The 21,962-nt window shown below is 44.7% G+C and overlaps 1 protein-coding gene across 1 annotated transcript in view; it reads right to left on the reverse strand.

The window, feature by feature from the left end:
- Positions 1–524: 524 nt before the first annotated feature.
- The window catches only part of LOC115082151 (proline-serine-threonine phosphatase-interacting protein 2-like), a gene marked incomplete at its 5' end in the record, with an annotated part of 89,666 nt that continues 68,228 nt past the window's right edge, over positions 525–21,962 (reverse strand). Inside the window, 2 exons of the mRNA XM_029586411.1 lie at positions 525–876; positions 14,947–15,007. Coding sequence (XP_029442271.1) covers positions 14,958–15,007 — 50 coding nt within the window. The remainder of the gene's footprint in view (positions 877–14,946; positions 15,008–21,962) is intronic.

The raw sequence follows: 21,962 nt of genomic DNA on the forward strand, positions 1-21,962 counted from the left end.
CCCTGTGTGAGCAGTATGAGCAGAAGTTGGGCAGGTCCCACGAGAACAGAGGATCAGGTTGGGGGGTGGGGGTAGGTTGTCCCCAAACTGGTGCCAGCCATGCTTGGAGTGGGAATGGCAGGATGACAGCCTGAGAGAGCGCTGCAGCCCTCAACGAAGTACCCATTGTCCTCATATTGGGTCATACATATATACATAGTAACGACGGCAGAAAAAACCCAAAATGGTCCATCCAGTCTGCCCAGCAAGCTTCCCAAGATAGTAACTGCCGCTCCGTGCAGGTTACCCCCATGTTTCTCTTAAGGGTCAAGACTAAGAATACCCGCAATCATCTTTGACCAGACTAACCAGATCTGTAACAGCAATGATCATCAGAAACATACTGGTCTCTTATGACCTTGTGGAATTATTAGACACAGTGCCTTCTGCATTATGGAATATTATATCACCTTCATCTTTCTGCCACAATAATGCATGCTGGCCAGCTGAGCTCTCGAAGTAGCATGTGAGCTACAAAGTTAATACCTGGTCCAAGACAGAGATTTAATTTTTAGTGCTTGGTGAGCACACACTAAATTGTGTGTGGAGCAGAGCATATCACAATATTTGCCGTGGGTCCGCTACAGCCCAGTTTGCATGTGACATTTCTTCATTTACATGTGGTGAGATGCTAATTTTTGTGTGTGCGCTTGTCTTCCGAGTGTGGTATAGCATGCATGCTAGGGCCTACGTGCCCAGCACGTTCATTTAGGTGCTTAGGCCCCAAGGTTTTTTTCAAGTATTAAAAACGTAGAAACAGCTCAAGCCTACACCCCTAGGACTGGTTGAAGGGTTTCTTGTGCTGGAAGGTGGCCTTGGAGAAGCAGACTTCAGACTCTGGAGAAATAAAAACAACAAAGGAAACAGCGATAAGTCAGTGATATCCAAGGGTCATGCTCCCATATACCATATCTCACAGACTCTCTCCCAGATGCGGCCCACGCATCTGCAGCAAATTTAATGGATATGTTTGTTGCTACAAAAGATAATGGGGGAGAGGGGTTAGCCCACTAGAAACAGAATTAGTTAAAGAAAATGAATAAAATAATTGGATGAGACGATGCTTTCAGGAGGTGTCTCAGTAGGTTGCGAGAGCCATTAAGAGGGAAATGTTCAAAGCCATTTCTGCGAGTAAAACAGTGCTTTGCTCGTGGAAATGGGCTTTTACAGCACTGCCCACCTGATACATGGGTAAAAGTAAGGGCGCAGGGCCTGGCCAAGCCCGTGGTTTGAGGCAGCGCTCTTGTGGGCAGGGCTGGCACAGGGTTTGGAATTAATTGCACGCATACTTTTGCATTTCAAAAGTTTGAATGTATTTCCCCTCCCCCCTCCCAAATAAAATCCATGCAAAAATTAGATGGTGTAATTGTGTGCAGGAAATTTCAGTGGGATAATTTTCAAAGGGGAAAGAACGTGCCTACTTTCCCTTTGAAAATTAAGGCGAAGTCTATGGATAAGAAGTGCCCACACATTTTATACTAATGCATGCGGCTACTGAATTATCCATCCCCCCCCTCCCCTCCAAAGAGGTGAATTTTCAAAATAGTTTACCCATGTAAATTTGCCTGTCGGAAAAATTACCCCTCTCAGAGCAGCTAAAAAGCATACATGGGCTTCACAGCCTGCACACTTTTAGTGGCATTAAAAGGGGGGAGCCCAAAGGAGAGAACATTCTACACACAGAGTGGAACAAATGTTCAGAAAAGGAGGTACAAAGTTTCAAGGGTCTTTTCTGCCCATGTACCCACGTAAGCAACTTTTCGGAAGAAAAACGAATGTGGGTAATCTTTTTTTTTGAAAATTGTCTGGGAGGTCCATGGGTAGGTCTGGACTTTGAGCTGGGCGGGCTACTGAAAGCTAACACCTAATGGACCAATCAAAAAAAAAAAGGTTCTGGTACTTAAGCTTGAGGTACCTCACACGTATCACAACCTACAAACCATTTTTTGTTTTTTTCCAACATCAATAATAATACTAGAACTAACTTTATAAGCTTCACCGGTGTTTAAAGGGGGTTCTAAAACTGCCCCTTACCAGAGAGCATCAATGTCTCAACAGGCACCGACTGCATGAGTTCTGTGATGTCAGCATAGAGTGGCAGAGGACGTTCGCCACTCCCCAGTGAGAGATGTCATGAGTGTGAAAAAAGCTCCTGTGTCCTCATGGTTCCTCAGGAGGTACCTCTTTGGAGGATGCTCTCTCCGAGGGCACAGCATTGCCATTCCTGTTTTCTTTTCAGGGAAGGAGCTGGGGTCCAAGCTAAGGGTAACCAGGCCTTCAGGATTAGGGAGGTCTGCTTTGGGGGGGGGAGGTGAGGGTTGTCCCAGAGCAATTCCTAAAAAGTTTGCTGAGGATTTCTAAGTTTTCTGAAGATCCATGTCAAGCGTGATTTCTTCAGAGATTGGAGAAAGGAAAATTGGTTCTTACCTGCTAATTTTCATTCTGTAATACTATAGATCAGTCCAGACAAATGGGTTTTGCATCCCTACCTGCAGATGGAGGCAGAGAACAAAAAACTTTAAGGCACTGCTACATATCCAAGAGTGTCACCTGCAGTCCCTCAGTATTGACCTGTACCCAAGTCAAAGAGTAGATACCATTCCCCCTTCCAGGGCCAACTGGAAACACAGGGTTGGAAACCCCTGAGCTGGAGGCTCACATACATCCAAAATGCTTAACTCAAAAAAACTCACAATTTCTAAATAGATTGGAAAATTTCGGATATATGGTGTAAAAAATCTCTTGGAAATTCAGTCTTTCGGCAGCAAATGGGACGAGTTTCTGGACTGATCTGTGGTATTACAGGAATGAAAATTAGCAGGTAAGAACCAATTTTCCATTCCAGACAAGGGGGATGTACCCAAGCACCCCTTCACTGGGCGGGAACCCGAATGACCCGCCCTTAACACACTTTCACCGAAGATTGCATCCTCCTGCACCCCAATGTCCAACTGGTAATGTTTGGTGAAAATAATAAGTGAGGACTACACTGCGGCCCTACATATGACTTGGGGAGACACCAACTGACATGCCACCCAAGAGGCTGCTTGCGCTCTAGTCAAATGCACCTTGAGGCCCGTCGGAATTTCGTGACCCTTACAAAAATAAGCTGAGCAAATGGTATCCTTCAGCCACCTAGAAATTGTAGCCTTAGAAGCTCTCTCTTCTTTTTTTCCTCCACTGAATAACACAAAGAGATGATCCGACCGCCGAAAGCCATTAGTGACCTTCAAACAACATAACAAGGTGCAATGCACATCCAGAAGATTAAGATCTCTATCCTGCAGAGACTCTCTAGACCAGGGGTCCCCAACCACCGGTCCGCGGACCGGGACCGGGCCGTGGGAGTTTTTTGCCGGTCCGCGGCGCCGCCAAGCACCGGCAGGTGTGTCGCGCGCTCCCGGTCTCTCCCACTGCCGTTGCCACCGGGCTGTCAGCACGTTCAAGCCTAGTGGGAACGGCAGCGGTGCTAGAAGAAGCTGTGGCACCCGCGGCTGGCCTTTTCTTCTTCCCGCGTCTGCCCCTCCCGTGACCCGGAACAGGAAGTGATACACGGAGCGGTGCGCTGGAAGGAGAAAGAGCCGTGCCACGTGATAAAGTAGCAGCGGCGGCTGCAGCGTCGATCCCCAAGCAATAGAATCAGCCGGTAATCGAGAAAGGAGACAGCAGCATGAGCCTCCCGCGGCCGATGGGATTCTTCTTTCTTGGCCTGCGGGAGCTGCTGCAGCTCCCATTTGTGCTCGGGGGGGGGGGGGGGGGGGGGAAGAAAAGGAAGTGAGTGAGAGAAAGAGAGAGAAGCAGCCAGCCAGCCTGTGTGTGATTGACTGGTCAGAGAGCTGATGTGTGTGTGTATGTGAGAGACAATGAAAGTGACTACTCAAGGAGATGACTGATGTGTATGTGAGAGTGTGAGACATTAGTCAGGGAGGTGACTGATGTGTGTGTGTGTGAGAGGAGAGAAAAAGCATGGAAGTGAGAAGTCTGGGTATGTGGGAAAGCATGGGCGTAAGAAGCCTGGTGTTGTGGGGGTGAAAGAAAGCATGGGAGTGAGAAACCTGGATGAGTGTGCATGCATGAGAGAGACTGCTTGGTAAGGTGACGGTGTGTGTGAGAGAAAAAGACTGGTGTGTGTGAATGTGAGAGAATGTGATTCAGGGAATGAGAAGCCTGTGCATGTGGAGAGAACAAGCATGGGAGTGAGAGACTGGTGAGTGAGTGTGTGGGTGTGTGAGAGAGAGAGACAGAGAAAGTGATTATGAGAGTGAGAAGCCCATATATGTAAGTAGAACACGAGAGGGGGAAGCCTGTGTGTGTGTATGGCATGAGAGAAACTGTTCAGGAAGGTGACTGGTGTGTGTGTGCCAAAGACTGTTTGGGAGATGATTGGTGTGTGAGAGACAGAAACTGGTCATGGGGGCATGACTGGTATGGTGTGTGTGTGAGAGACATGGGCACTAAGGAAGAGGACCATAAGTATAGAGCTTAGCTTCTACTGCTGCTTCTGGTGAGTGCCACGGCCTGCAGGGAAGAGGAGTAGGAGAGCTGCTGGAGGGGGTAAGTAAAGGTGGCTTTTTTAATTTATTTTTCTTGACTGCCATTTTAATTGTGTGATGTCTGCTTTTTTGAAATATTTTATTGGTGTTTGGAGAATGTTTAATAGTTTTTATGAGTTTTTAATTGTTGGATGTTATTCTGTTCATAGCTGTTTTGAAACATGTATTCTGCTTATTAGTATAGTTTTACAATTATTTCTGTGTGGGGATCTATAGCTGCTTGCTAGTTCTGTTTTCCTAATAAGAGGTGTATTGGTTTTTAGGACCTGATTTAATATTTGTAGTGTTGCCTTTTCATAGATAGGGTTGCTCCTGTTTGAGTGTATTCCATAATACAGGTGTAACTGTGTGTGGATTAGTTTATGTGCATTACTACAGATCCTGGGAGAATGTTAGGTCGGTTCTGTGTCTGTTACCGAGATGAGATATTTTGCTAACATGTAAGCGTTTGTATCAGTCTTATTTGTTGTGTTTTCTCAGAGGACATGCATTGGTGGTAAACTGCTGTCTTTTCATAAGTAGGGCTATTGAGCCTGGAAGTAGAAGGAGTTTGAGTTGCTGTTACTGAGCTGTCACCAGAACCAGAATATCTTTTTTGTAGGGTGAGTTGTATGGGGAATGTCATAATTCTGCTTTACATCCATTATTGTGGGTCAGGGGAGTTCCCGTGGATACAAACTGTACTTTTACATCTAGCCCCGTGACGATCATGGGTCAGTGTGCCATGCATGTGAGAACCTATGGTGAGTTGAGTCACATTCACATTATAAATGTCATAATTAAATGATAAGTGTGCACTAAAATCCAACCCCCTCCATAATCCCACCCCCATATGACCAAAGCCCCGCCCCTACTCCACCCCCACCCTGCCCTGCCGGGCCATGGAAAAATGGTCTTGCTTGAAGCTGGTGCAAAAAAGGTTGGGGATCACTACTCTAGACCACTCCGGAAGTGCCGGAAGCTCAACTGTCTGATTCAGATGGAAAGAAGACACAACTTTCAGCAAAATGAGGGAACCGTACACAAGGTCACCCTGTCATTCGCAATACATAAAAAAAGGATCCTGACAAGATAGTGCCTGAAGCTCAGAAATCCACTTAGCTGAATATATGGCAATCAGAAAACCTGTCTTCAACATCAAGTCCTTCAAAGAAGCTCGTCTTAAAGGCTCAAAAGGCGCCCCACAGAGAACCCGCAAAACTAAGTTGAGGTTCCAATCTGGACAGACTTTCTGAACCTGAGGCCGCAATTGCCTAATCCCATTCAGAAAGTGAGCTACATTGAGATGAGAAGCCCCTAATTTTCCCTAAGACAACTCAACGCTGAAACCTGGACACGGAGTGAACTATAGGCTAGGCCCTTGGACAAGCCCTGTTGCAGAAAAGACAAAATGTGAGGAACTCCCACTAACAGAGGGTCCAGCCGCTATCGAAGACACCAGGATTCAAACACCTTCCAAAACCTGATATATGCCACAGACATAGAAGACCTCCTAGCCTGGAGCAGAGTGGAGATTACTGGCTCCGAATATCTATTTAGGCACAACTTCCGCCTTTCAAAAGCTAGGCTGGAGACAAAAGCTATCCTCCCGATCCAAAAATATGGGTCCTTGTCACAGAAATCCTGGCAGGTGAGCCAACCAAAGAGGCCCATGTATCACCAGATCCACAAACCATGGATGTTGCGGCCACTCCAGCACCACCAGCACCACTGTCCCTGAGTGCATCTCTATGCACCGCAAAGCTCAACCAATGAGTGCCAAGGAGGAAACACATATAGAAGAACCCATCCATGGGCACACCAGAGCATCCATCCCTAACTAACTGGACTCCCTTCTACAACTGAAAAATCTTGCCATCTTTGCACTGGCCCGCATCGTCATGAGATCCAAATGAGGAACACCCCACCTGGCACAGATGTGATTCCAGACTTCTAGGGACAGTTCCCATTCCCCGGGATTTAATTGTTGCCTGCTGAGGAAATTTGCCTACATGATGTCCACTCCCGTGACATGCGATGCCGCAATCCCTTCGAGATGGTGCTCCACCCACACAAACAATAGCTGAGTCTCCCGAGCCACTGCATAACTTTGTCCCTTCTTGGCAGTTGATTTATGCCACCATCATCGCATTGTCTGAAAACACTCAGACCATCCACCCCTCAATCAAGGGCAGGAACACCTCCATGGCCCTGCACACTGCTCTCATCTCCAGATGATTGATAGACCAGAATGCCTCCACTGGAGACCAAAGACCCTGGGCAGAACAAGCCAGGCACACCGCCCCCCAGCCCTTGAAGCTGGCTTCTGTGGTTCATCACACCCAGTCTGGGGCCTCCAGATCCACTCCCTTTTCCAGGTTGTGCTGCGAGAGCCACCACAAAGAATGGACCTGGATTCTTCTAGAAGAGGTAATGGTAGATGATACTCCAACGACAATGGATTCCACCCAGACAAAAGTGCCTTTTGCAACAGACACATTGAGAAAAAGTCCATGGAACCAAATCCAATGTTGAGGCCATGGAACCCAGCACCTGTAAGTAATCACAGACCTAGGCTCAGATGCATCACCTGCGCCTGTAACTTCAACAACCTGTCCACTGTCAGAAACACCCTGCCTTTCTGGTTATTGAAGCAGGCTCCTTGATTCTCCAATGACTGAGACAGAACCAGATGACACTTTGCTCCATTAATCACCCAACCCAGAGAACTCAGGGTATCCATCACCCACTGTACGGACAGCCCACACTCCTCCTCTGTCTTTGTCCGAATGAGCCAATTGTCCAGATATGGATGGACCAGAATCCCCTCTCTTCTCAAGGCTGCCGCCACTACCACCATCACCTCTGTGAAAGTTTGGGGAGCCATAGCCAACCCAAAAGGGAGAGCTCGAACCTGGAAGTGATGACCCAGCACTATGAACTGCAGAAACGTCTGATCCTCCTTTTGAATGGGAATATGGAGGTAAGTTTCAGTCAGGTCCAAAGATGCCAGGAACTCTCCTTTGCAGACCACTGCTATCACTGTACACAACGTCTCCTTACGAAAATGCAGAACCCACAAGACTATGTTTATCTTTTGTAAATCCAGAATGGGACAGAAGGTACCCTCCTTCTTTGGATCCACAAAATAAATGGAGTACCTCCGCCGTTCTTGCTCGCTCAGCATTTCAGGAACTATCGCACCTAAGCTTACTAATCTCTGCAGAGTCCCCTTCACTGCTTCACGTTTGCTTCGTGACAAGCAGTGGGACTCTATAAAGGCTTCCCTGACTGGGTACGAAAATTCTAAGGCATAGCCGTCTCTTACTACCTCCAGAACCCACCGGTCCAAGCTAATCTTGGCCCACTCCTCATAAAAGTGGGACAATCTGACCCCTACCGCTTCCACAGAGGAATGGGTGAGCCTGGCTTAATTGCGAGGACTTTCCTACTCCGGTTCCTTGACTGGCACCGACCCTGGAAGATCCGTGGGAACCCTGAAAGGACTGCTGAATCCCGACGACTGTTTCGGCCCCGAAACAGAAAAGTCTGCGAATCCTGAAAAGAGGATCGGGATGGGAAAACCTTCTTATTGCTCTTCTTATCCTCAGGCAATCTGTTCCATTTGGATTCCTCTAAAGACTTCATCAACTGATCCAAATCCTTCCTAAATAGAAGCTTCCCTTTAAAGGGAAGATTACACAGCTGGGACTTGGACCACATGTCCGCCGACCAATTGTGCAACCACAAAAGCCTGCGTGTAGCCACTGCCGAGACCATGCTCCTGGCAGAAGTACGCACCAAATCATACAACGCATTTGCCACATATGCCCAGCTTCCAAACGTGCTGAAAGCATGGGGCTGAGTATCCCAGTAGATGCCTGTTCTTGTGCCTTCTTAACCCAGCACAAGCAGGCACGCTGCATCATGCTGCCACATATTGAGGCCCGCAGACTTAAGGAAGACACCTCGTGGATCTCCAACTTGCAGTCTTAACATCCTTCAGAGCAGCCAAACCCGCAACTGGATTCGTAGTCTTCTTAGTCACTGCTGAGATTGCCGCATCCACCTTAGGAATCTTTAGGCAATCCAGATTCTCTTCCGTCAAAGGATAAAGCTTCACCATAGCCCTACCGACCTTCAAGACTGCTTTTGGGAAATCATACTCCTGGTTAATCAGCTTCTGAATCTTCTAAGGAAACAGAAAGGCACTGGGAAGACCAAGCAGTCCATCCAGAACCAGATTCACTCCTACCATTGTCAGACTCTTCCTGAGTCATCTTAACCCCCAATTCTTCCAACACCTGAGGAATGAGAGGGCCCAGCTCCTCTTTTTTAAAGAGGTGGACCACCTGAGGGTCAAAATTATCCCTGTTCGAATCAGATCAGGATTCTGACCCCCATCTGGGTCCACCCCCTGTGGTGAGGCAGGATCCTCCTGCATCTAATCTGAGTCATCTAGTTCCCTGGGGTCACCCTCAGAACCTGCACGTCGCAACCCCAGGCACTTCAGCAGATCTCCAGAACCTCCTACTAATGCCATCCTTGGCTGCTTAAAAGGGACACTTGGCCACCTCTCTCTGGATCTCATCTTTCCTGCACCCTTTCTAGCCAGGAAGGCTCTATGCAACAGCAGGACAAACTCTGGAGGAAACGCCTCCGGATCCTTAGCCCCCTGAATGAGGAGGCTGCCTTCCGAGTCTGCTCCCCCATTCCTGATCCTCCTCAGCTTTCTGCACCACAGGTGAGAGGGAAGGTGGGGAATCACCAGATACCTGGCAGGGTGGAGGCCCCTGGATGCAATCCCCCATGGGTACGGCTGAAACGGTGATCTCCCCAAGGTGGCCCCCCCGGACCACAATCGCAGCCCTCCATTCTTTTGATCCTCCTGTGGAGGTCCCCTCCTCCCCCGATGCACAACCAGTGCATAGGGAGCGGGAATTAAGCCGGGCCAACCAAAGCCCACAACTACTACAAGTGGCCATGTGAGGTTTAGGCGCCATGAGTCACACGGATCCAAACGCGACGGGGCCTGAGCGCACCGACACAAAGGTAGGCTGCACCACGAAGCAGCCCCGCTGAGTCATGCAATTGCATCGGCCCAAGCAGTGCGCGGCTGATAGCGGCGATCCGAGCGACGTGCAAACAGGCCTTGCCTAACACCGAAGCTGTCCCTGCCAGGGAAAATAAATCACCCACAGACTCTCCCACCTTTCCCTCCTGCAGACCCCAGCAGCTCCTGCTTGCCGATTGCCCCGGTCACTGAGCCGCAGACCGAGTCTCCAACACTAGGTCCTTATTAACTTTTTTTTTTTTTAAACCTAATTTACCAGAACAAAAGGATACTTCCCTGATCAGAGACAGCGGCTAGCAGGAGGAGACTTCAGAGGCAGCGAGGGAGCCAGTCCCCTGGCTGTCAAGGCCTCTGGAGGTAACGGGCTACTCCAGTCAGGAGTTTCCAACCCGCCGGTCACCCAGCTTAACCTTAGGGATGGCCCACAAAGGAACCTAGCACCTCGGGGAGCTAATCCAACTTCTTGAAGTCAAAAACAAAACAAACAAAAAATGTTCACTATCTCCCAAATTTAACTTTCAGACAGAACTGCAAGTTTGCACCTCTACCATCTGCTGGAGACAGAGAAATACTGAGGGGACTGCAGGTGGCACTCAAAGTTTTTTGTTCTCTGCCTCAACCTGCTGGTAGGGATGGAAAACCCACTTGTCTGGACTGATCTCGGTATGAACAGGAAAGAGGATTTGCCTTTGTTGGAGTTCAGAGGGAAGAACCTAAGAGTTGCTGACTGAAGAAAGGGGATCAGCCAGACTGCTCGTTATTATTAGAAGAGAAAGGAAAATAGATAACAAGAAAGAGAATGCAACCAGAGAAAGAGGTTCTGGGGAGAGTTCAGAGGGGAGGGTTCCTTCCCCAGAGAGCTTATCTGCAAGGATATGCAGCACTTGATTCTGTATGAGAGGATTTCTTTTTTGTGCTACTGGATTTTACTTTTTCTGCTCTGAATGGTGCACTAACGCTATAGAGTACTGCTTTTGAATTTTTATTTTTTTTTTGTTTCCTGCCACCAAGTTCATCAGTAAAGGATTTCATTTTTGAATAACAGTTACAGTGACGTGTATTTTGGCAGGGGCTACCTAAGCTTTCAGGAAATAAGACAATGCCAAAACAACATTTTTGGTAAGTTTCTATGTTAGCCTATACTTGCTGTTTATATTATCATCAATAACAATAAACACTGTCCTTTGATATTTCAAAGGACTCCGCAGCTTGTTCGCACAAGCATTGATCTTTCATTCTTTTTGAAGAATTCATAGGACATGGAAGTTTGCCTAGCTTGACTTTTATCTAACGTTACACTAAATTTCACAAAGCCATTGCTCTTTAATACTGTTGATGTATTTTGCTGCTTCTATGCACGCCTCATAAAATGGCTTGAACTGCAGTATAATTATAGTGCACTACCCTATAAGGCTGTGTTATTAACGAGTTGACAACTTTTAACGGGATCTCACCAGTTCTTTTCTTCACTTTTCTGATGTGCAGTGTGATTAATCCAGGCAGATTTTAATCTGCTCACCCTTGTACATTAGATGCTCTTTTGTATGTATTTTGCTACTCAGCATTGGTTCGTTTTGATAGATGTGGAAACAATAAACTGTTGGCTGGGGCTGGTGGTGAATTTGCCTCTTTGCTTCTGTAGACAGAGAGGACCATACTCAAAAGCATTTAGCTGGCTGAAAAGTTAAGTGGCTAGACTGTAGCCGGATATATTAGAGGCATTTCAGAGGTGTAATTGGGAGGAGCTGAATTAGTCAACTAAGTTAACCAGCTAACTCCAAAATTCAGAGTTAGCTAGATGATGTAGCTGGTTAAGTCTGATCGGGACAAAGAGCTGCCCTAACGTTAGCCGGCTAATTTTAAGATAGCTGACTGTATTCAGTAATGCAGCTGTACTATTGATTATTATGCCTCCAGAGTTAGCTGGATAAGTTTATCCGGCTAAATTTGTTATCTGCACTGTGCCTGAATATGGACCTCCTAGAGATCATATTCATCTGCTATCCAGCTGAGCAAGTTAGCAGGACAGATTTATCAAGCTAACTTGGCCGAGATACTCAGCAGCACGGCTATGCCACTGAATGTACTCAGCTGTCTAACAGCTGGATACATTTACCTGGCTAACTTTAGACCAGCTGAGTAGCAGGTTTAACTAAACTGAATAAGGCTGAATATCGGAACTTATCCAGCTAAGGCCTAGAACCACTAAGCCGTGATATTTTTTTGCGGGAGCGGTCCCACTTTCACAGCGACACTTCCCCAGAATAGTGGGTCCCTCCCCCCCAAAAATATTGCAACTGTATCGCGGCATTGTTTGGTCTCACGGCAAACCGTTGTGGAGCAAGTAAAAAAACCAAACCAACAAGTAGTTGCCCAACAATGCCACCCCCAACCACCCAATTCTGTCTGCATTAAATAAAATGTCCCCCCACCCCAATGGTCAAACCAATTCGTTGGGGTTAGAGGGCCCTTTCAATACTTCCCCCTTCCCCCATCCTCCAAGGCTTCAAAATAATCAGCGGTGTCAAGTGGCACCTTAATCCTCCACCACCACCCCCACCCCCCCCCTGCACCCCCAAACCTTACAAGTGAGAAAGAAATCCCACAATGTGGGCCGGAGCACGCCCTAGCCCCTGACCAGGTTTGGTGCCATTTTTCACATGATTGGGGCAAGGTCAGGTTGATGCCATTTTGAAAAAATAGCACTGACTGAGCCCAGGGCTAGGGGGTATTCCTCCCTCACCTTTTGGGGTGCGGGGGGGGGGGGGGTCAGAGGGTTTGGGGATTAAGATGCCACTTGACACCAATGATTGTTTTCAAGACTTTGGGTATTGGGGGGGGCCCTATAACCCCAACAATTTTGTTTGACCTTTAGGGTGAGGAGGGGGGAGCCGTAGCGCTTATTTGTATGGAAAAGGGGCTGTGGTCATGGCATGACTATTTGATTTTTGTTTTTTCCTTTTTGTTGTTGGGGCCGCCTTGAGTCTTTTTTGGCGCGGGACTTTTAGTTTAATTTGTATGGCCCTTTAATCTAATGCAGGAGCCTCGGGACCTGCATTAGGGTCCCAAGGTTCCCGTGTTAATTATCATTTCAAGGAAGTGTTGTTAATTTATTATCAGGGAGGATAACTTTCTAAGTCAGCTCTGATAAGTTATTTACATCAAATTTGTCTATTAATAAGTTGCTTTGCATAGATTTGCAAAATTCATGCAAGTAAATCGCATGCAAAGCAGTTCATTGTAATAAGAGAGGAAATCTGGGCAGGACCATGCAAATAATAGCATATATTGCACTATATTGCCGCGATAGGGCTATATCACATGATAAACAGCATATATTGCACAATGTACACTGTTTAACATGCATTGGAGCCCTATCGCGGCTTAATGAACCTGTCGGTAAGTTAGATGGATAAGTAGCTCCACCCTGGAACGCCCCATCCCACTCCTCGCTTATCCAGATAACCTTTTAGCTGGATATTTATTTATTTATTTTAAAACTTTTCTATACCGTTGCTACGTTAAATACCATCGCAACGGTTTATATGTAGGCACATAATTAATGTAGGTAAAAGTGTACTATAGTACATTCTAACAGGTGCCATCAAAGGTTCGGTTACAATATATCAATAGACATAGTCATTTAGTGAAGTAGTTCATGACCAGTTGTACCAAGGTACTTACATGGGATATAATGTTACTTAGGTAAGTGACAGTCACTAAACATGGCCAAATACTGAAATGGCGCTACTTAACCGGAAACATGGGAGAGGCCTATTTCCATTGCAGCCTTTCCTTGTGGAACAAGCTTGCAGAGAATTTAAGTGCAGAGTCATCTTTTCAGTTTTTAAAAAAAACAACTGAAAGCATTTCTGTATTCCCAGGCCTCTGGCTCTTGGAATTGTTTCCTGAAGTTGTCTGCTGGTTGAAGGCTATTTAGCATTGGTAGTAACATCTATACCAACTAAAGTTCTGGTTTGGCACTCGGTTGACTGTCTTTTCATCTTCTGCAGTGGCTTTTGAATGTTGTTATTTTTACTTTGTTTTGAGTATGTTTTTTGTGTATTTTTAGTATCTTATAATTGTTTTATATTTTTATGATTGTTTTACCTGCACTCAGCTTATAACTTTGTATATTATTTTATTTATTTATTTAAATTTTTTCTATACCGGCATTCGTGAAAATATCACATCAAGCCGGTTTACAATAAACAGTGGGGTGATAACCGGAACAGAGAACAAGATAATATGTACTAAACATACAATAGATGCAGTTACAATAAAACAAGGAGGCTTACAACTAGGAGCAAGAAGAAGAGAAGATAGTAACTTTAACATAGTATATTAACCCGTAAAATGGTAGAATTACCAAGCAGGGAAGTGGGTGATTTACAATGAATTGTTCAGTTCACATAGATGTATATTATTATGGATAATAAATATCTAAATGCATAAATAAATCCAAACTTATTCATCTAAGCAGTGCTAATATTGGCCTCAATGTGCTTTCAAGCTTTATTTCAGCCCGTAGACATCAAAACACAGTGGGCCAACATGGACCATTGTCCAACCAACTTTGAGCAGGGCAGCATACATTTTCTGAGGTGTCCAATAATCATACGCTAATCACCCATCCAAGGGCAGGGAAGGCAGATAATCAGCCAATGGGAACTATCTTGATTTCTGTGTCCTTATTCCCATGTCTGCTTGGTTTTTGGTGCAGGCACAGAACACCACAGAAGCCAGGAGCCAGATGAGTGCAGAAGAAACTGTGTCTGCTACCTGCTCACGGCCACTACTTCCCGCCACTGCCAATGCAGCTGCTGCCGCTTCTGCCGCTTCCTTCATCTTTTGCCACCGCTCAGCAGCAGCTGCAATAGGAGCCTTTGTATCACCCCTACCGTAATCTCCTGCTGACTCCTGCCACAGTCCCATGAAAATTCAGAAGAAGATGCTGAGGAGCTCAGGGGAAAATGGGATGCTGTCAGACTCGGAGCTCTAATATCTGGGGGGGCTATTAATGCCAGCGGTCATTCTCCGATTCAAAGCTGGCACAATCCCTTTATACAATGCTATTCATGTGTCCAGGTGCCATGGGGGAACTTAGCCAAAGTTTTATTGTACATCAACCCTAGTAACCTTGTGCACTTACTGGAACAGTCTCTGTGAGCACTGGATATGGAATCCTGTGCACAGAGATCATGGTTTTTCCCAATTCAGATCTAAAGCTTAATATTATCAACATTTTTCTCAAAAGGAATATCACACGTCACTTAAGCCAGAACACTTAGAGAAACTTACCTGCTTTTCTCCTAGTGATGTATTATACTATACTCCTCAACAGAAGCATAATCAGAGTCACCTATAAAACACAGAGAACCAAAAGAGTCACATATGTAATCAATGCACAATATGTTCCAGGAGAAGTCACAGGGACTAAGTCATCAAGCATCTTCCATATGGGTACTGAACAGGAAAGAAATCCAGCATAACTATAATAATGCCAGCATTTATACTTAAACTAAATATGTAATTGTGTTACAGCACAGGAAAAATATTTCCACTTATCCACTTTACATAAGCCAACCACATTAACCAGTTCCTTTCAAATGAATATAAGCAGACACTGATCTAGATACTTATTATTTATTTTATTTTGTGTTTATATACCACTTATCAATAAATCAAAACTGTGTGCAAATTTAAAACATTCATAATGGCAATCACAAAAAGACAGTAGCAATCATAATGTTATATAAATATAACACAAAATAAAACAAAACTCCAGTTCTAATATGTCACTGGGTTCTTCCTTCAGCACATAGAATGTTATTTATTTAAAAAAAATCAATCTTCACCCCCTCAAATATTCTTGAAAAATTTCACTAAAAAACCATGTTTTCAGTGCTTTTTTGAATTCTTCATAATTACCCAAAAGACAAATTTTTTCTGGCAATGTATTCCAAATCACCGGACCGGCAATCTACAATCACCCAAGATGTTTCAAATGACCAAAGCCCATTGGTTGAGGTGGTTCAGCGCATTAGGTTACAGAATAAATCTCTGTATATCCAATACTTTGGGTGAATTTTAAAAGCGTTGCTCGCTTTAAAAGGCTGATATATGAGAGTATATGGGCCGCGTGTGATCTACACATATTTTAAAAGCTGCAAATTACGTGCACATATATATATACATACATACATGAGTAAAAAAAAAGGGGGGACGGAGTCAGGGAGTGTCAGGATGTTCCAGGGCGGGGCCAATATTTATGCTTGTAAATCCGAATTTTAAATCTGGCATATAAAATCCTTGTTTTGCCATAACCGGGGATAGACAATTAAAGCTACCATAGCACTATATTGTACAGGCTTGTGATTTTATGTTTTAGGTAGTGTGAAGTTATATAGTATTACTGCTGAATGTATTGTTCACCACCATGAGCCATGGAGGAATAACAAATTCAAATAAAGAAAGAAAAATATTTGGATTAAATTTGCTTCCCTAGGCTTGGTTGGGTATTAGTATATATGAATGTTCTGCTGTCAGGTAACAGAGCAGGAACACATTTTTGCTTCTTTTTTTTTTTTTTATTTTACTTTTATAATTTCAAATGAATATAACACAAACTTGTTACAGAAAAGGGAAGATCAAATCCAGTTGTAAATAGGCAATAGTACAAAATTCTGAAATACATATCCCCTTAGTCTCCCCTCTATAAAGGTAAATTGGGAGAGAAATCCAAAGTAATTTGAGCGAATATCAAGAAAAGAAAATAAGAAATAAGGAGCCCTCCAAACCCTTATCCAAGCCAGAACATGAATGTACTTAGGAGTGCGCATCTAAGAATGTTCTTAATTGTATTGGGTCAAAATAAACAAACATACTTCACATTTTGAAATTTTAAGATACATTTACAAGGATATCGTAATATGCATTGTGCCCCAATTGCAGCAACATCTGGTCTCATCGCAAGAAATTTGTTCCTGCGCTGCTGTGTGGACTTAGTAATATCCGGATATAAGCATAGCCGCTGGCCATGGAATAGCGAATTTCTATATTTAAAGAAGAATTTCACAACATTATTACGATCCTGTTCAAATGCAAACGATACTACTAAAGTCCTTCTTTACCATATCTCAGTCTCTTGTCATTTCTAATATTTCCGTTATATTGAGGGATTGTTGTTCTTCATTTCCGTTTTCCATCGTCTGAGAAACTCTTTGGGGCATATAGAAAGCTTTCGTGATCAGTGGCATTGCTTCAGCAGGAATTTAAGAATATTTAACAGGTAGTTTTTAAAGAAATCCACTAAGGGTAACTTAAAAACTACTGGAAAATGTATACTCCTTAAGTTCAAAAACCTCAGTGCATTCTCCATATTTTATAGTTTCTTAGTTGCAATTGCCTCTGATTGTACCAAGTTATGCTGTACTTTCTCCACTTGGGTAATTCTTTTTTCGATTTCCTCCAATTTTTCCTCATGTAAAATAACTTTATTCTTGATGATCTTCCCCCGCTCCATAAAAACTTGGGTCAATGGGGTGATCGCGGATTCTATAGATATCAATGCCGACCAAACAGCTTCTAAAGTCACTTTTTCAGGTTTATGTAATGTAAATGCAGTACCTGTAATTAAAGATGCAACACCTCCTTCATTCTCAGATATTTTCTGTCTCAGTGCTGGGGTTGAGGCATTGGTTGATGTGACATCCAATAAATGTAAATCCTCCCTCTGCTTACTTGGGGAGGCCACATCTAAAGAGCAAAGCTTGGGTCCTTTGCCAGTTCTCCCATTGTTAAGCAATCTCCTCTATTCATCAGCGGAAAAATTGAAAACGGCAAAGAGGTCTCCAGCGAAGAACCACAAGGTGGGGACGGTGTTTCTGGCGCACCGGGACTCACCGAGATCTCATCGGCCATAGGAAGTGGCACTCGCTCCTCAGCAACCGCCTCAGCGGCCCTTGCTCATGGTAGTTTCAACGTGGAGGAGAGAAAACCCGTCGATTTTCTTTTGAAGAGAGCCCGCAGATCCCAAAGAAGGTAAATGTTCGCGGAGTTTTGCCTTCCACTTAGTATGTGGCATGGTATGCGGTGTAAAGAGGTAAATTTCGCAGTATAAGAAAAACAAATGACGGAGCATCTCTCTCCTGCTCTTTAACTGTCAGCCATCTTGGATCTCTCCTTTGCTTCTAGTTTTAAGCGGCAATACAATTCCCACATGATTTCAGTTGACGGGTAGCAAGCATGTGCATGTAGAGTGGTAGAGCGACACCTTAGGTATGTGGTTTGGTACAACTGTATTGCACAGCTGTCCATCATTCTTCTGTTGTCTGCCAATATGATGCAATGGTCATCTACATTAAGAACATAAGAAATTGCCATGCTGGGTCAGACCAAGGGTCCATCAAGCACAGCATCCTGTTTCCAACAGAGGCCAAACCAGGCCACAAGAACCTGGCAATTACCCAAACACTAAGAAGATCCCATGCTACTGATGCAATTAATAGTAGTGGCTATTCCCTAAGTAAACTTGATTAATAGCAGTTAATAGACTTCTCCTCCAAGAACTTATCCAAACCTTTTTTGAACCCAGCTACACTAACTGCACTAACCACATCCTCTGGCAACAAATTCCAGAGCTTTATTGTACGTTGAGTGAAAAAGAATTTTCTCCGATTAGTCTTAAAGGTGCTACTTGCTAACTTCATGGAATGCCCCCTAGTCCTTCTATTATTCGAAAGTACAAATAACCGATTCTCATCTACTCGTAAAAGACCTCTCATGATCTTAAAGACCTCTATCATATCCCCTCTCAGCCATCTCTTCTCCAAGCTGAACAGCCCTAACCTCTTCAGCCTTTCCTCTTAGGGGAGCTGTTCCATCCCCTTTGTCATTTTGGTTGCCCTTCTCTGTACCTTCTCCATTGCAACTATATCTTTTTTGAGATGCGGTGACCAGAATTGTACACAGTATTCAAGGTGTGGTCTCACCAGGGAGCTATACAGAGGCATTATGACATTTTCCGTTTTATTAACCATTCCCTTCCTAATAATTCCTAACATTCTGTTTGCTCTTTTGACTGCTACAGCACACTGAGCCGATTTTAAAGTATTATCCACTATGATGCCTAGATCCTTTTCCTGGGTGATAGCTCCTAATATGGAACCTAACATCGTGTAACTACAGCAAGGGTTATTTTTCCCTATATGCAACACCTTGCACTTGTCCACATTAAATTTCATCTGCCATGTGAATGCCCAATCTTCCAGTCTTGCAAGTTCCTCCTGTAATGTATCACAATCTGCTTGTAATTTAACTACTCTGAATAATTTTGTATCGTCCGCAAATTTGATAACCTCACTCGTCATATTCCTTTCCAGATCATTTATATATATATATATATATATATATATATATATATATATATATATATATTGAAAAGCACCGGTCCAAGTACAGAACCCTGAGGCACTCCACTGTTTACCCTTTTCCACTGAGAAAATTGACCATTTAATCCTACTCTCTGTTTTTGTCTTTTAGCCAGTTTGTAATCCACGAAAGGATATCGCCTCCTATCCTATGATTTTTTTAATTTTCTTAGAAGCCTCTCATGAGGGACTTTGTCAATCGCCTTCTGAAAATCCAAATACACTACATCTACTGGTTCACCTTTATCCACATGTTTATTAACCCTTTCAAAAAAATGGGGCTCCTCTCCATCCGAATGCTCCGAAGACGAACTGTCCGCTGGACAAGAAATAGATCTGAGGTGGACGTTTGGGCTTTGTGGATCCCCCCCCCCCCAGGGACTTGGGGCACTTGTGGGTCGAGATGGCGCCCTTGCCCCCAACCGAGGGCGCTGGGGCTGAACGAGGGACCCTGCTACCATGCCTTCTAGCTGCTTTCCGGGCCTTAAAGGCCTTGTGGAGCAGCAAAACAAATTCTGAGGAGAACAATGAAGAAGAATCATCAGAAGCCCCACCAGGGCTCTCACCTGATGAAGTCTCCTGATCAGCTTGTAAATCGCACTCCCCCGGAGGCCTCAGGCCACGGCGAAAGTGGAGGTGGGGAATTCTCTTCCCCTAAAGCAGCCTGATCTTGTGCCCTGAATGTCTGTAAAATGGCTTCCGTTCCCGCACTGAATGGGAACAGGTCTGAGGGCTGACGCTGATTATCGAGCCTCTCAGGCACGCGGCGCACTCGGGAACCGCCACCTCAGGAAAAATCATTTACAGCCGTCCCCGAGGTGCCCTCCCCTTCGGGGAGGCACTCCAAACAAATACCGGCTCTGGAGAGCCCCGCGCGCTCCCACAAGATGAACAGGTGGCACCACGTGGCATAACGAGCAGTCTAAATTTAGCATGGGAGCTCGGTTTGTTTGTTTTTTTTTCAGTCAAAAAACAAGTTCTGACTATGTGAGTGAACCGGGCTTCCCGGTATCACCTTCAGTTGCTGCCAAGAGGGCAGGTTACAGGGTTCTCAACTCTCTGCTCCTCAGCCTCTATTACCAGGGGGGATGGTCCCACCAGGACCTGACAACCCCCCTGTGAGGCTTAAAGTCCTTTAGCTCTTTTTTTTTTTAGCCGACTAAGTCTCAAAACTAATCTAACTAATTTAACTAAGTAATGTAACCAATTCTAGCTAATCCAGACTGAAGGGATTTGCACCTCCACCATCTGCTGGAGACAGAAATACTGATGACTCTAGGTGGCACCTCAGGATATGGGGCAGAGTCAGTTCAAAACTTCTCTGTCTCCATCTGCTGGAGGGGAGGTAAAACCCAGGCATCTGGACTGATCCGAGTAAGTACAGGGAACAGGGTCATTTTGATGCAATGGCAATCCACATAAACAACGTTTGGTGTCTAGATGGACTGGCTGGTCATTGATGTAAATATTAAACAGTATTAGTGTAAGCATGCTAACTTGTAGAAGGTCATTCCTCTGTTGGCACCTGTAACTTTGCTTTCCTTCTAATTCTACAAAGAATCGTTGGTTCTTGAATTGAGTCTGAATAAGTTTGATTAGATGTAGCTCTTTAGTCATCTCTAGCAATATGACAAGTAACCCCTGATGACTGACAATCTTGTAGGCTTCCAATAGATCTCCTGTAATTAAATGTTTTTGGATGTATTGTAAGACTGAGTAACTAGCTCGTGCATGATTTACTCAGGTGAAATCCTGCTTATTCTGAGGGTACCCTCTTAACATGTGGTATGATATGATTATTTTTTTGTTATCCCAGGAAAAATAAAATAATCAGTTATATCACACAGGAGAAAAAAATCAGCGGAAAAATATGTTTTCCACTAAATTCCCAGGAAAAATAAAATAAAAACTAAAAATTAAGGTCCCTACACATGTGGTAAGGAGGGAAAACTATTGGCCTTCAATGTGTCATTTCCAGCTTTGAGTAATGCCACTACTTTGGCTTGCCAGTCTCTGCTTGATCCCTAGATTTACCCTCTGCATTTCTTCCAATATCATTTTTGCATCCATTTTCTTTGAGAGTCTGTTCCAGGCAACCAACATCTTTTGTTAGGTTTTGGGCCTAGCCACCTTCACTTGCTTTCAAGTTCTCTGTTTTGTGTCACTCCGGTAAAACATTTTACCAGTAGGTTTAGACCGAGGGATCCATACTGTAATGTTCTCAGCTCTTAGCAGCAGAAGTTACGTCGCCACCATTTGGTTTTCTACAGTTTTCAAAATTCTATGGTGCATAATGGTTTTGTCAAGGGGGCTTCTCTCCAAAGGAGGACAAGGACGTAGGAGGCCAGGGGTCTTGGTAAGCAGTGGCTTGGAAAGTAAACTCGCATGCCCAGCACGCAGGCAGTGTCTTCATTCAACATCACCATCCAGTTTGAGCCCATGGGTGCAGGCCTCAGTTGAGACTTGATGGTCTGCAGAGTGCCTGAGGATGCAGGTAGGTTGAGGCTTTGGGCCTAGATGCAGATCAGGAATCAGGGACCGGTTGGACATTTCCACATGCAAGGCTTCAATAGACTGGACCAGCGAGGGTTTGTCCAGCAGGGTCTCCTTATATATAGATTCCAATCAGGACTCACATCCAAGGTTAATCCAATTGGGAGCTTCCAGGAACATGGACTGCCCCTTCCAGGAAGACTAGGTAATTTTGTTTGAAGATCAGCCAGTCCTGTGGCCAATCCTGAGGGTCTGTGCCCTGAGCTGCTATCCCTTAGAGTGTTGGACTGGGGACCCATAACACAAGTTGTTCTCTCTAGCTTCAGTTTGAGCATTACCCAGTTTGCTGCCAGTACACAATTCAAGAAAGAAAGAAATTATTTAAAATCCTCA

Source organism: Rhinatrema bivittatum, unplaced genomic scaffold (genome assembly GCF_901001135.1).
Source record: "Rhinatrema bivittatum unplaced genomic scaffold, aRhiBiv1.1, whole genome shotgun sequence".
NCBI lineage: Eukaryota > Metazoa > Chordata > Amphibia > Gymnophiona > Rhinatrematidae > Rhinatrema > Rhinatrema bivittatum.